The sequence below is a fragment of the Diadema setosum genome, chromosome 5, assembly GCF_964275005.1.
Source record: "Diadema setosum chromosome 5, eeDiaSeto1, whole genome shotgun sequence".
Lineage (NCBI taxonomy): Eukaryota > Metazoa > Echinodermata > Echinoidea > Diadematoida > Diadematidae > Diadema > Diadema setosum.
Window position 1 is genome coordinate 39246657 of NC_092689.1, and position 12657 is coordinate 39259313.

Below are 12657 nucleotides of genomic sequence, written 5' to 3' on the forward strand. Positions count from 1 at the left end.
AAATACTATTATACTTCTGTACCTTTCCTATATTACAATTTGATTTATATGACACTATTTACATCATGAAGCAAATATATTTTTCTGCATTTGAACATAGAGATTGGAATGCACTATTTGTGATTGTGAACACTACATCACAAGTATACAAGATAGGAAATGCTATGGTGTGTTGCATAAGTGTAGACTTGTATGATCACTAGATGTGTCCCTCATCCACATTAACAGTGTCTTGATGTATTTTCATGTAACTTTCTACAAGCTATACATATGTCCCTCTCCTACAGCTTTGAGTGTCTGTTCACATCCAATTATTCATCTCTGTTCACACCAAATTATTAATCCCTCTCTCTCCTCCCACTACACTTGGGTCAAACTGCTGGAGATGCCCCTGTTGCTGAAAAAGAGATCAAGGTATCTCCCTTGATGAGTTATTCTCCCTCCATTAGTATTTACTGTCACATCCCACAGAGAGACCTTCCTCCATGAGAATCACTACTTACGTCCTTCTTCCCCATTAGAGTTTCTGGATACAATACCAGCTCAGTCTCATTCCTCCCCAACATCATCTAGTTTTATACCTATTTTGAGCCCCTCTCCCTCCATTAGGGTCCCTAGTAACAGCTCAATGTGAGTCCTCCAGTCTCCCTTTCTCCATTAAAGCCTTAGTCACATAGTTAAGGAAATCTGTCTCCTCCATAAATGTCTTTAGTCCCATCCCAGCAATCACTCTTTCCTTATGATCGTGTATATACCCACATCTCCTGTTAAGTCCCTCTTTCTAAAGCAGAGTTTAAAACCAAAGTGCTACTGGTGTTTTCCCCCTGGCTCTTCCCATTTCTATCTTCACAAATAAGATTTAGTGCCAGTACATCCTATCTGGATTCATATACCTCTACTAAAATCTGTTTTTCATCCATCTCTTTACATGGAGTCTTCATTAACCTCCCTAGATGTATCATTCACTCTCTCCATATACCACAATAACTGCATTCAAATCAATGTCTCTCTATCTCCCTACACTTGGTCCTCAGTTAGAGTCTCATTTCATATCCCCAGCTGTTTTATCTCCTCCCTCTCTCCCTAACTGCCTGACTGCCTCCCTCCCTTGTTCTGTGCCTTTCCTTCTTCCCTTCCTTCCTGCCTGGTTACACCCCTCCCTGCCTGGCTCCTCCCCTGCATTTCTTTCTTTCCTCAATCCCTACCTTCCTACCTCCATCCTTCCCTGTCTTCCTTTCCTCCTTGCCTGTCTGCCACCTCCCTCCTGGCCTGCCTTCCTCCCTCCCTCCATGTCTGCCACCTCCTTCCATTCCTCCTTCCCTCCCTCCTGGCCTGCCTGCCTTCCTCCCTTCCTGCCTGCTTCCTGCTTGCCTTCCTTTCCTCCTTGCCTGTCTGCCACCTCCCTCCTGGTCTGCCTACCTCCCTCCCTCCCTCCTGGCCTGCCTACCTCCTTTCCTCCCTCCTTCCCTCCCTCCTGGCCTGCCTGCCTTCCTCCCTTCCTGCCTGCCTCCTTGCTTGCCTTCCCTTCCTCCCTGCCTGTATGTCTCCCTGCCTGCCTACCTCCCTCCCTTCCTGCCAGCTTTCCTCCATCCCTCCTGGCCTGCCTTCCTCCCTCCATGCCTGTCTCCCTGCTGTCCTCCCTCGCTCTCATGAGCGAGGTTCCTGCACTATGCCCCAAGCCGAGACTCGATGACCACGGGCATGAGCCAGCTGTATATGTCAAGTATGTACGCAGGGTGGGCAGGAGTTACTTGGGGTAAGACCACAGCTGATCTAGGGCTCTCCAGTCGTGGCCAAGGAATGCATACAAGGGTCATTAAATATTTGTATAGGTAGGCTATGCATTCAGTCCCCTACTGGAACCTGTTAATGATGTTTCACAGACCACTACTAGTGAGATATCTCATTAATTTTTGTTGAGTTCCATCTCCGACGTTAAGTTAAGGTCAAATTTTCCTCTTTTCTCATTTGGTTTGACTGAACTGGCAATGATAAAAATATACACTGTCACATCAATGGAAGCAGAAGATTGGAAAGTACAGCATGCCTCCAAATGGCTCACTAGAGCAAATTATTCTTATGCTACTAAACTGAAATCAGCTCACACGTAAATTAACTGCATCAATCAATTCTGCACTATTAGAACCTATTACTTTACATCTGATCTGACGGCAGACATTTGTCATGACATGAAAAAAAGAAGATTAAATTCTTTCTGAAATGGGCCAAAGTGGTCATTTCACAATGTAAACAGTGTCATATATATCTATTGTAACCTGATCTAACAAATTCATTAACTACACGTTTCCTGTCAGAAAATGAAAAGAAATCAATGAGAAGTGGAGAAATTTAAACCTATATGCTACAAATGATACAACTAGCTTCTTCCTCTTTACTAAAAAAATCATAATTTCATCTGTGCCCTGTGCTTTTTTAATAGTAGGTAGAATTTATACTAAAAAACAAAAACAAAAACAAAAACAAAAACCCATCCCATTTTTGGGAAGAAAATTGCTCCCCCTAGATGCCTGCTATGTAGAAGCAGCCATTGCAGGAATTCTTGTAGAGAAAATAGCTGCAGGGGGTGCCAAGTGCTACATTTACATCTTTACAATGGGCATGAAATTGCCAGTGGCATCTCCTGAGTAGTCAACTGCCACAAGAATTACTCCTTCCTGTTTCTTAACTGGTCATTTCTCCAAGAAATCAACGTGACTGTATTGACTTAACCTTCGTGATAGGCAATGCCTCTTGTGGTACATCAATCCACATTCTAAACGTCTTTGCAAATGTTGTCATCTTGTCACTTGCAACACACCATAGCTTGGTGAAATCTTATTGCAGTCGAGAAGGGAGATATCTCGTCCCATCAATGTAAATTCAGGTAACTTTATGCTATGATCTGTTCATCCCTTCCATTGGCCAGAAACATTTAAATGATGTGACTAAATAATTAATTAAATCCCCCTTCAACAGCAAAATGCTGCTAGTGACAATCTTTGAAATAATGGGATGCTCTTACTCCAGCATGAAGCTCTTTTGCATTTTATCATTCATCCTTCAGTTGGACCTACAACTCTTTACAATAAGCGTACTGTGCACATTGATGTGCTTGCAGGAACCATGTCTGCAAAGGGCAGCCTACATTGACTCCTGTGGTATGGTTGCCAATTTGGAGATGGCTCAAAGAGCGTGCACAATCTATCATGGGTTCACCAGCATTTGTGTTTGTGACGCCGGAATTTCTGACAGTATAACGCACGGGGACATCCTTCATTCTGTCAGGGCATGTAACCCAGCAAGCTAACCAGACGTCTGTGGGTTTATTGTGAACCGTTAGTGACATAACTCTTCCCCAATGAATGCACAATGCATGGTAAAAGCAACCAAAAAAAAAAAAGAGAGAAAAAGATGGTTCTTATGCATGATATAATAAGCTCTTCACTTTTCTTGTTTTAATCTTGTTCATAACTCCTTGCACCTGTCCTGGGTCATACATTATTCTACAATTTATAGCAAACTTTATTCTTATTGCAAAAGACCACATAAAATTGACATCCTTGTGATCTTTCTCATTTCTCTATCCTCTAAATGCCATTTCATCCCACGTGTCCGGGTACATAAATCACACGTGAAAGGTTACACATTCATGGCAACATCTGCAGAGTATTACAATACATATATCAATGCTAAACATTATACATATGACAACCTCAGATGCTTCTACGAAAGGTAAGCTCGAACATAGTTAACACACAATGCTCTTACACTCTTTTGTTGCATACTCCAGGGCATTATAAAAATGTCAAAAGAACAAATCCATAGTCATGGCTTCAGTGAGATATCCTCATTGCTATCTTTCTTTCTTTTTTAAACTACTATATCAGGTCTCAGAGTATTTCAATTCAAACTATCTGCTGGTAATTGAAATCGGAAAGAAAACAGGACTGCTTTCACGTGCAGTGTCAGTAACCAACCTGACATTAGCAGATACTCTCATAGTAACAACAGCAGACCAGTTTTGGGTTGTACGCCACAGGTTTTTTTGATAGCTACTATGGTGGTGGCATACACACAGATCACTCTCTTGCTTTGCTGTGGAGTCACCCTAATTCCCAAAGACTTTCCAACCTGCCAGGTAATCATTGACTTTACAGGCTGAGGTCTGGCCCACCTATGCTCAGAGGCCTAACGTGCGGTGCGGAAGGGATTGGCTATGATGTGATCGGAGATCCACCACAGAGACATAATCTTCCACAAACCACAGAAACCACTCACTGAACCTGAAGCTCACTGTCTTTGTCTTCAGTGAGCTCCTCTTGGCATGTTAATAGTCTGGGGTTTAATCGTGGTAATCACTGGTATTCCAATACTCTGACCACCTCAACACACCGGGAGCAAGTTAACTTCTTTTTCTTGCTTTTTTAAAATGAAGTATGTACGCCAAACATATGCTTGCTGAGGAATCAATGACTTCTGCAATCAAATGTTGAATCAATAAAGTTACATTTGAATCAGCTCTTTCTGAGTCATGTGAACGAACTAAGGAGCGGACTCCAATGAGCAATGATGTTCTACTTACCGATGCTTGCTTTTTCTTTAACTCTTCCAGCCACTTTAATATTTCATCATCTGCTAAATCAAAGGCTGTTTGACTCTGCAAAGTATGCACACAAAATTGAATTGCAAAGTGACAAATCATGTCTGATAAGTAACTATAGCAATGAGATGCCTAGAAAAGAAGGGGTTAGTTGTTACTTCCATATTCAAGAACACCTAACATGATGTAACTGTTCAACAAGGACATCTCCTGATATGTTACCAAAAAAAAAACCCCCACAAAATTGACACATGCTTTCTATGGAACGGCATAAAAAAAATGAGAATCTGAATCCAACTAATCATCTTTCTCTCAGCTACAAAGGTACAACAGGACCGATGCAAATATCAACCTTTCTAAATTCAGTTCTTCACTTTACATAAGACCAATCAAACCCAATTACACGCTCTCACTCAGGTTGATAACATAGAAGAAATTTATAAACTGATAAATGAATAGTGGAAGAACAGGAAGCTCCATCACTCTAGAATCAGAACCGCTACGGTCTTTTTAATTACACTCATAGAATTATATTGAAATGAGAAGACAATGTGGTAAAGTTTAATGGTCTTGAATAATCATGTAATCATTATATTTAATGTGTCCGCAAGCTGGCAATTTGAACATTTGGAAGAAATCTGCACATACTCTTGTCTGCCATCCTGTATAACAAGCACATACAATCATGACCTTGGAAAGTATTTATGATATTCCAAAATTGGAAATAATGCTACCTGCCACCTTTCAGAACAAACGCAGAAACTACTACACGAGTCCTTCTGCTCTGACATACTCCTTACTATCAGTCTTTCATATTGAGAAGGTGATCATTCGTACTGACAGCCACATGTCTTACTTCCTTTGATACACAAAACTTATGCTACCATCACTTACTTCTGGAGCAGTAGCTCAACCACTTACTAATTTGTTTTTCGCGTCCATGTCACACATGCCCTCTACTAAAACCTCGCAGGCTTCTTTGTGTCCCCAATGAGAGGCTGCGTGGAGAGGTGTCCAGCCGTCATTGTCTTTTGCATTGACATCCACGCCTGTTTGTATAAGAATGCTGTTCGGAAGAGATGGGATGGGGGAAAAAATGATTCTCAGGATGCTTTGCACTGATATCCACACCTTCAATAAAAACAATGCATTTCATACAAAAAGTTACACAAACGGATGATGGAACTGAAGATGTATTTTGATCTACGTGTAAGATTTTCTATTGCACTTCTTTTGGTACTGTATGTAAATATATTTGTCAAGATACATGTATAGTTTTGTGGACATTGAGTAGGTTGGTGGGTAGTTTTCCTTCTGTTGAAAATCTAGTCAACTAAACACCATCTTCTAATGAGAGAAGAAGTCATGGGGCCACATTACTCCCTATAACAAGTCAAATTCTATAGACAAAATTTCTTTAAATCTCTGTTGTTTCATTTTTTATTTTTTATTTTATTATTATTATTATTTTTTTTTTTTGGGGGGGGGGGGGGGAGGGGGAGGGAGGAGGTGTTTCCATCACAGATAGAAGAAATGACCATATCTCAGCCCCAGAATGGGAACAGAAGAATAACATCTGCCTGACAAGAATGTGCATCATACTGGCATCACCACGCCATGACGCCATCCCTCCCATCACATTCCCCTTTGCGCTGGCTTCATTACCTGCTCAGCACTGCTCATCTTTAGCCCAGTTTTAGGGGAAATATGAGACTGGCTCATTCACCTACGTGCTTTACGAACTCAAGCCAAGCTCACTCTCCTCCATGAGTCCTCCCCCCCCCCCCCCCTTGACTGACGTCACCTCTGCAGTGAGACACACTCTACTCCGCACTTAAGACAGGACCAATATTTTCTCTCAAAGCTGTTGCTTTTGGCTCAGGTTCAACATCCACGAGGGCAAAGACTCATGCCTCATGTTGCTCACCGACCTACTTATGTATCTCCATCTCAAACACATAGAGATGTATGCAACCAACAGGCCCCTCACTGATTTGACTGTTAGTGATTTCAAATCATTATTTTTACAATCTAAAGTTTTAATGGAACAGTCAATATCTATGGTGGACCATATATTTACAGAGACATGCCATAAATCATACCAAGATTTTACATTACAATCACTTACCTTCTGTCGTCACATAATTCTGCCAAAAATGAAGTCGTAACTTTACTGCGCATGCTCTAATAGCTTATAAACCTTCAAGGGATTTATTTAAAAAAAATCAAAATGTTTATTAAATTATTCATGCTACTAGTGACATCCATGAAAGCCCATGCAAAGTATGCACGTAGGTTACAGTTTCAAAATGGATTTTAGATCCTGTGTGACCACACAGTAACTTGCTTCAAAAGCAAGTATACAGACTCAATCTAATGTGTAGGTTTACAACCACTTGAAACAGACGATGGTTTCATGCATACAAAATATGACATTATCATGCAATCATAACCACCTGTGTCTCTCACGACAGGCGCTATACAAGGGTCAACAACCTGCAATGTTGGCGACTGAAAGTCGGTAATCACAAGCTAACGTTAGGCATCACTGATTATTCCATCAAAGACCCAAGTATCACTTTCCGATAATTTACAACACGCCTTGTGATTGTTCATGCAGGTCCGTCATTTCACCGTCTATAAAGTCCTGCCTGATATAAAACATATCACATGGACTACATGTAACAAGACTTTTCTCATGATCAAAATATTAAACATTCTACATTCTGCATCAATGGCTGCAATTGAAAATGTCGGGTAAAGGGACTTACTGAAAAGGCTTAATGTATCTGGATATAGCATCTACATATTCCTTGTAATATTACTCTGATTTGTGAGGGAGCTTCTTTCTTGCATATTTTTAGGGTCACTATTTTCATGGGTTTGTGTTTTATAAGAAGTTAGTTCCTTTTCCTTAAGAAGGGGGAATCCACAGTGCAAGGGAGAGCTCACAAGACTTATTCATTATGTACAGTAGCTAGAAAGATAACTTACTTCATGACTTTGATATAACCCTTAGCGCTAGCTACATGTAGTGCAGTCGCTCCTGTTTTGGGGTGCCGCCTGTCTTTGACGACTTTGCTGTTCAGCCACTGCTTGGCATCTTCCAGCATCTTCTCCTCCTCCTCACTCCTGGCTGTTTCTACATCCACGCCTGTGAGCAAAGAAAAAAAAAAAAAAAAAACGGGGCACGATAAAATACTGGGTAGAACTTTAGGCGGCAGTCTCTCAACATTCCAAGACACTCCACGCCTTTACACATGGCTTTTGCGATCAGACTGGCACCTGTTAAAATTCATTTGAGATTCTTACTCAGTCAATGACAAATGGAAGTACACCTGGTCAAGAAGTTTTCATGTTTGTTTGTTTTTTCAAGTTGATCTTTGCATGACATTTGGAAGTACACCTGGTCAAGAAGTTTTCATGTTTGTTTGTTTTTTCAAGTTGATCTTTTCATGACATTTGGAAAGTGAGAACTATTATTTTAATTTCTAAAGCAAACTGATATAACTTAGGAAAGGCATCAGCATTTATGATCATCAAACATTACGCATTTTTGATAAGTCCACAAACATTCTGCCATTACACTACAACACAATGAAATAATATCAACATGAAATGATAGTTGAGGAAACATCTCTTCTTACAGTGAAGATCATATCAGATTTGGATTTTTTTTTCCCTTTGACTGTTGCGATGATCTCATGTTAAAGTGTAAAGACATTTGCATTGTGAGAAAACTCCTTCATTACAGGTTACAGTGTAGGCTATCATAATTTTTAACAATACAAGTAATGCATAACATCATGAAAATAGACTATTGGCTTATGACTCTCTGATGACTTCATATCGTCAAAACACCTTTACTAAAAACTAATATCTTTTTTTTTTTTTTAATTGTTCAACAATGCACTTGCTCTCTAACATGCAAACACATGTCAAAGATTGGTGATATGTGGCAACAAGTTCTGCATCATACCAAGTTTATCCATCTCGTCTTGTAAAAACTCCTCCATATCCTCCTCCTCTGCGAGGTCCAGCGGTAATTCCCCTTCATTGTTGACTGATATAATATTGGCCCCGCTCTCTATTAAATACCTGCAGTGGAAAATAAAAAAGCACAAGAACTTAATACATCAATCTTATTTCTTTTGTTGAAAACACACTCAAAATGAAACATGTTCACATAAAAAAATGAAAAAAAAGGGAAAGCCAAGACAATGCAAGGACAGAATGCAAGAGGGATGTACCAAAATCAAATCAACTATGTACAGACAAAAAAGTTGGAGAAGCAGATTTGTTGCATGTACAATAAATATTTCATGAAATGAGACGAGGGGGTAAACTCAAAGTTTCTGGCCTACTGCATGTATTCCCTACAATTCCATGACATTTGCTCTTGCAACTATTGCACCCATGAAAACACGCTAAGCCAAACATTAACTCTACCTGCAAACATAACCCTAACCATTCTGATTGTTATATCTAACTAAACCTTAAACCCTATCACAAACCTAACCCTAATTCTAAGAAAAAATAAGACTGAAGCATTTGTCGCAGGGGCAAATGTCCTGTCAGCGTACAATGTACTCTAGAGCTGAGCTAAGCCGTGGTTATCTACTACTTTCTTTCATTTTGTGTACAATGTTTTAAACTGATTTCCATGGAAATACACAACTCTGGTGTAAAAACACCATACTACATTGTAACTCAACAACACTTGAAATCTGTATACAGAAACCATAGTATGCATTTGACAAAGAGGAAATCAGTGACAAATAACTTGAATTAAAAAAAAATGGGCCAATTCTATTTCCAATGGAGAGGAAACCAAAACAACAACAAATTAGGTAGGAAGAGGAAACATAGGTTTTTCCATGCATGGTCACTGAATATAATGCCAGTATTGAGTATGCCTGCCAAAAAATGACAGAATAAAACAGCACCTGTCTCAATGGGTGCGTTCGAGCAATCTCTTAAAATGTACCTGCCATACCATACTTGTGCCAGGGGAGTGTTCTAACCTTCCTACAGTGTACCATACTGTACTATACCGAGCCAAAAGCAGAACACTTCCCCATGTGCTCAAAAAGTGGTACCATTACCGTACCAGAAGTTGGCATGAGAAGAATGTGCTTAACATGCACATACGTCAGGATGCAAAGTGTTGATTCGCTTGGTTCGCTGTTGATTTGCTTCACCATGGGCTACCTGTTGCTTAACGTGTGACCCCCTCTGATTCGAGTCCAAGAATAAATCATGAGGTGTGCTTCCTCTAGAGTGCTCAAATGCTGCAAATCTGGCATGGTATGGTACAGCACCATTGGATTGGTTTACTTTGGTTCACTTTTGAGCGCTCGACCGGGACCAATGGTACATGTATCTTATATAGCACATGTTATGATCCAGCGGAATGACTCATTTCTGACAGGTACCATGAAAGAAAGCTTTAACAGCTTGAAAATTGGGGAGGGGGATTTTGCCTTTTGAGACAAATATCTGAGCATATACTACAGTATGGCACATCAATCTCACAGACACGGGAGAGGGTCACACCAACTCGACACTATATTAATCTGCTTTGTGTAATAATAATTCACACAATTCTGACTCCTTTCATTTATCACAGGGAACTATCTATTATATCAACACAGGTAACTAGCGTTAATGTTCATCCAGATTTTGTCATGGAGTGTGTGCACAAGTTGGTGATACTTTAATATTTTCTGTAAATTCTGTCATTTTGTGGTCCACCGAAAGTATGTGGAAATCTATCCAAATAACCTACAGTATGTTAGTTGTCTTAATAACTGATCCAAGGTAAAGCATCATGTACGAATCAATATACCTCTCTCAGGAGTCACATACATATTTCATTACGAGATCTCACAAGATCTCACGAGATCTCATTTAGTGATTTCATGGTAAATCTGTATTTTGTTCATTATGCTTACAGTAATGTACTCTCCCTATACATACTGGTAAAAGGAAAGCACCAAGTCCTCTACAGTATGCAGGGCATTGTAAACTGCACATCTATATTCCATCCCATACTTTGTACGGGTACCTCACTTTGTTACACACAGTCCTACATGCAACATGCATCCAGTAGGGTTCTACCCCAATGGCTGGTATTGGGTTACGGACATGCACAGGGGATTGTTTACATCGCTGGATAAGAGATAAGGATATAGCATTTCATACAGGGGATTAGACTTGTCAGAAATGACCAGTCCTATGATTCATTTCCATTAATAACAGACAGATCACACCCCAGCACTGAACACTGAGAGGGCTGTTCATCAACCACCCTTCACATCTGTTCTCTCTTGGTATCAACCATTTCCCAACATGGAAATCAAACTCAAGATTCCCTCTGTCCTCTCTGTTTATAGTTGCCCTTGGTTAGATAACCTAAAATAACTGACCTTTACCTGTGCATCTTTACCAGACTGGCAGCTTTGCAAAAGTGGCCTATCTCCACACATTTAACCTCCCTTAAAAAAAAACTCCCTTAGCATAAAAAGGTGGGCATACTATGTCCTGTTACCAGCTCATATAATGCTAAAAGCCTCTGACTGCTACAAGCCCAGTAGAACTAGTTGATTCAAGAGAGGAAAAGGAGGTTTTGTTCATCAAACCCAGAATGACAGGTGACAGCCATTAGTAATTTCTTCTCATCAAAATGGACACTATTCACTCACAGTCACTCTCACATTTCCTTTGATCACTCGTGGGATTGCTCCCAATGAGTGTATCTACCATCTCATGTTCACATTAGTTCTATGACATTCAAAGTGCATCATCTCTGGATTGAACTGTGATCACTGGGTAGCTATGTATTGAGAAAAAATTACATTCAACAAACTTGAACAATTACTATACTAGCAAGTCAGATCAAGCACAAATCCTCACATCTGATTAATTGTGTGAAAAAGATCCCTAATTTGAATTCTAGCATAAGCTTAATTATTTAATTGTTATACAACATGGAACATAAAGTCAGTCATTATACAGGCCTACTACCATACTAAGTACATGTACATGTAGGCTATATCAAATGCCCCTGACAGGGGTAATTATGAGAAATTTAAACAAATATTTTGCCTCATTCCCACTGCATCAATAATGACACAGAAAGAAATTTTGCTTGCTCACATTGTGCCACTTTCAGTACTGGTAACCAAAGAATTTATACTATAATGTTTATGCCCCCAACAAAATCACTGAAACTAGTATGTGTCAGTATCAAAACCAGTGACATCTGCTTGTACAAACTGTATGTCAGTTCCCCCCCTCCAAAAAAAAAAAAAAAAATAATAAAATAATAATAATAATTTGAATACCAATTTCAATGCTCATGTATCAAGCTAGCTTTCCATTTGAGTTGACACTTACCATCATGTCAATCTACGGGAATTATGCTTTGTGGTGGTGTGGCGGTTGAGAAACCATTCATACATTATTCAGTATAAACTGATAGGACCTACTAATTGTTTTGTATTCACCAAGTCAACTTTATATTGCAATCACTATTACACAAAGGTCATCCCTTGTAACAGCATCCATGTGTAAAATAGCCAAAGTATACAGGTTACAACATATAAAAAAAAGCTAATGCATTAAGTGCTCTGCCTGACTTGTGACTTGTACGCGATTCTGATTCTATGGAGTCCTTTACCACCCATACTGGTATGTGACGTTTCGTTTGCATGGAGATCACACTATTCAACTGGTCACACTTCTTGATCCCTAACTGTTCATCACTTGTTTGTTACAGGACTACCACACATACTTGGCCAGTGCTCTCTCAACACATGCACACACACTCACGCAACACTATACACACACAGAGGCATGTAAGGACCGAACACACGCCTTCATCTGCACTTCAATGCACGCATTGCCAGTGCATTGGAGAAGGCAAGGCGCATTGCGAGTCGTGTCTGACTTGCATTAGGCTGTGTTGGGAACACGCACATACTTGGCATACCAAAAGTGCTTGTGCACTACAACATGTATGTGGAGGATGGTCCCTCATACATGAAGACACCATG

At 40.0% G+C, this 12657-nt stretch overlaps 1 protein-coding gene across 4 annotated transcripts in view; it reads right to left on the reverse strand.

The window, feature by feature from the left end:
* The window catches only part of LOC140228705 (protein phosphatase 1 regulatory subunit 12A-like), a 122401-nt gene that overhangs the window by 83997 nt on the left and 25747 nt on the right, over positions 1 to 12657 (reverse strand). For all 4 annotated transcript variants that reach the window (XM_072308978.1, XM_072308980.1, XM_072308979.1 and 1 more), the window contains exons 3-6: positions 8580 to 8698; positions 7595 to 7754; positions 5522 to 5666; positions 4583 to 4657 (exon numbers count right to left, since the gene is read on the reverse strand). In XM_072308978.1, coding sequence (XP_072165079.1) covers positions 4583 to 4657; positions 5522 to 5666; positions 7595 to 7754; positions 8580 to 8698 — 499 coding nt within the window. The remainder of the gene's footprint in view (positions 1 to 4582; positions 4658 to 5521; positions 5667 to 7594; positions 7755 to 8579; positions 8699 to 12657) is intronic.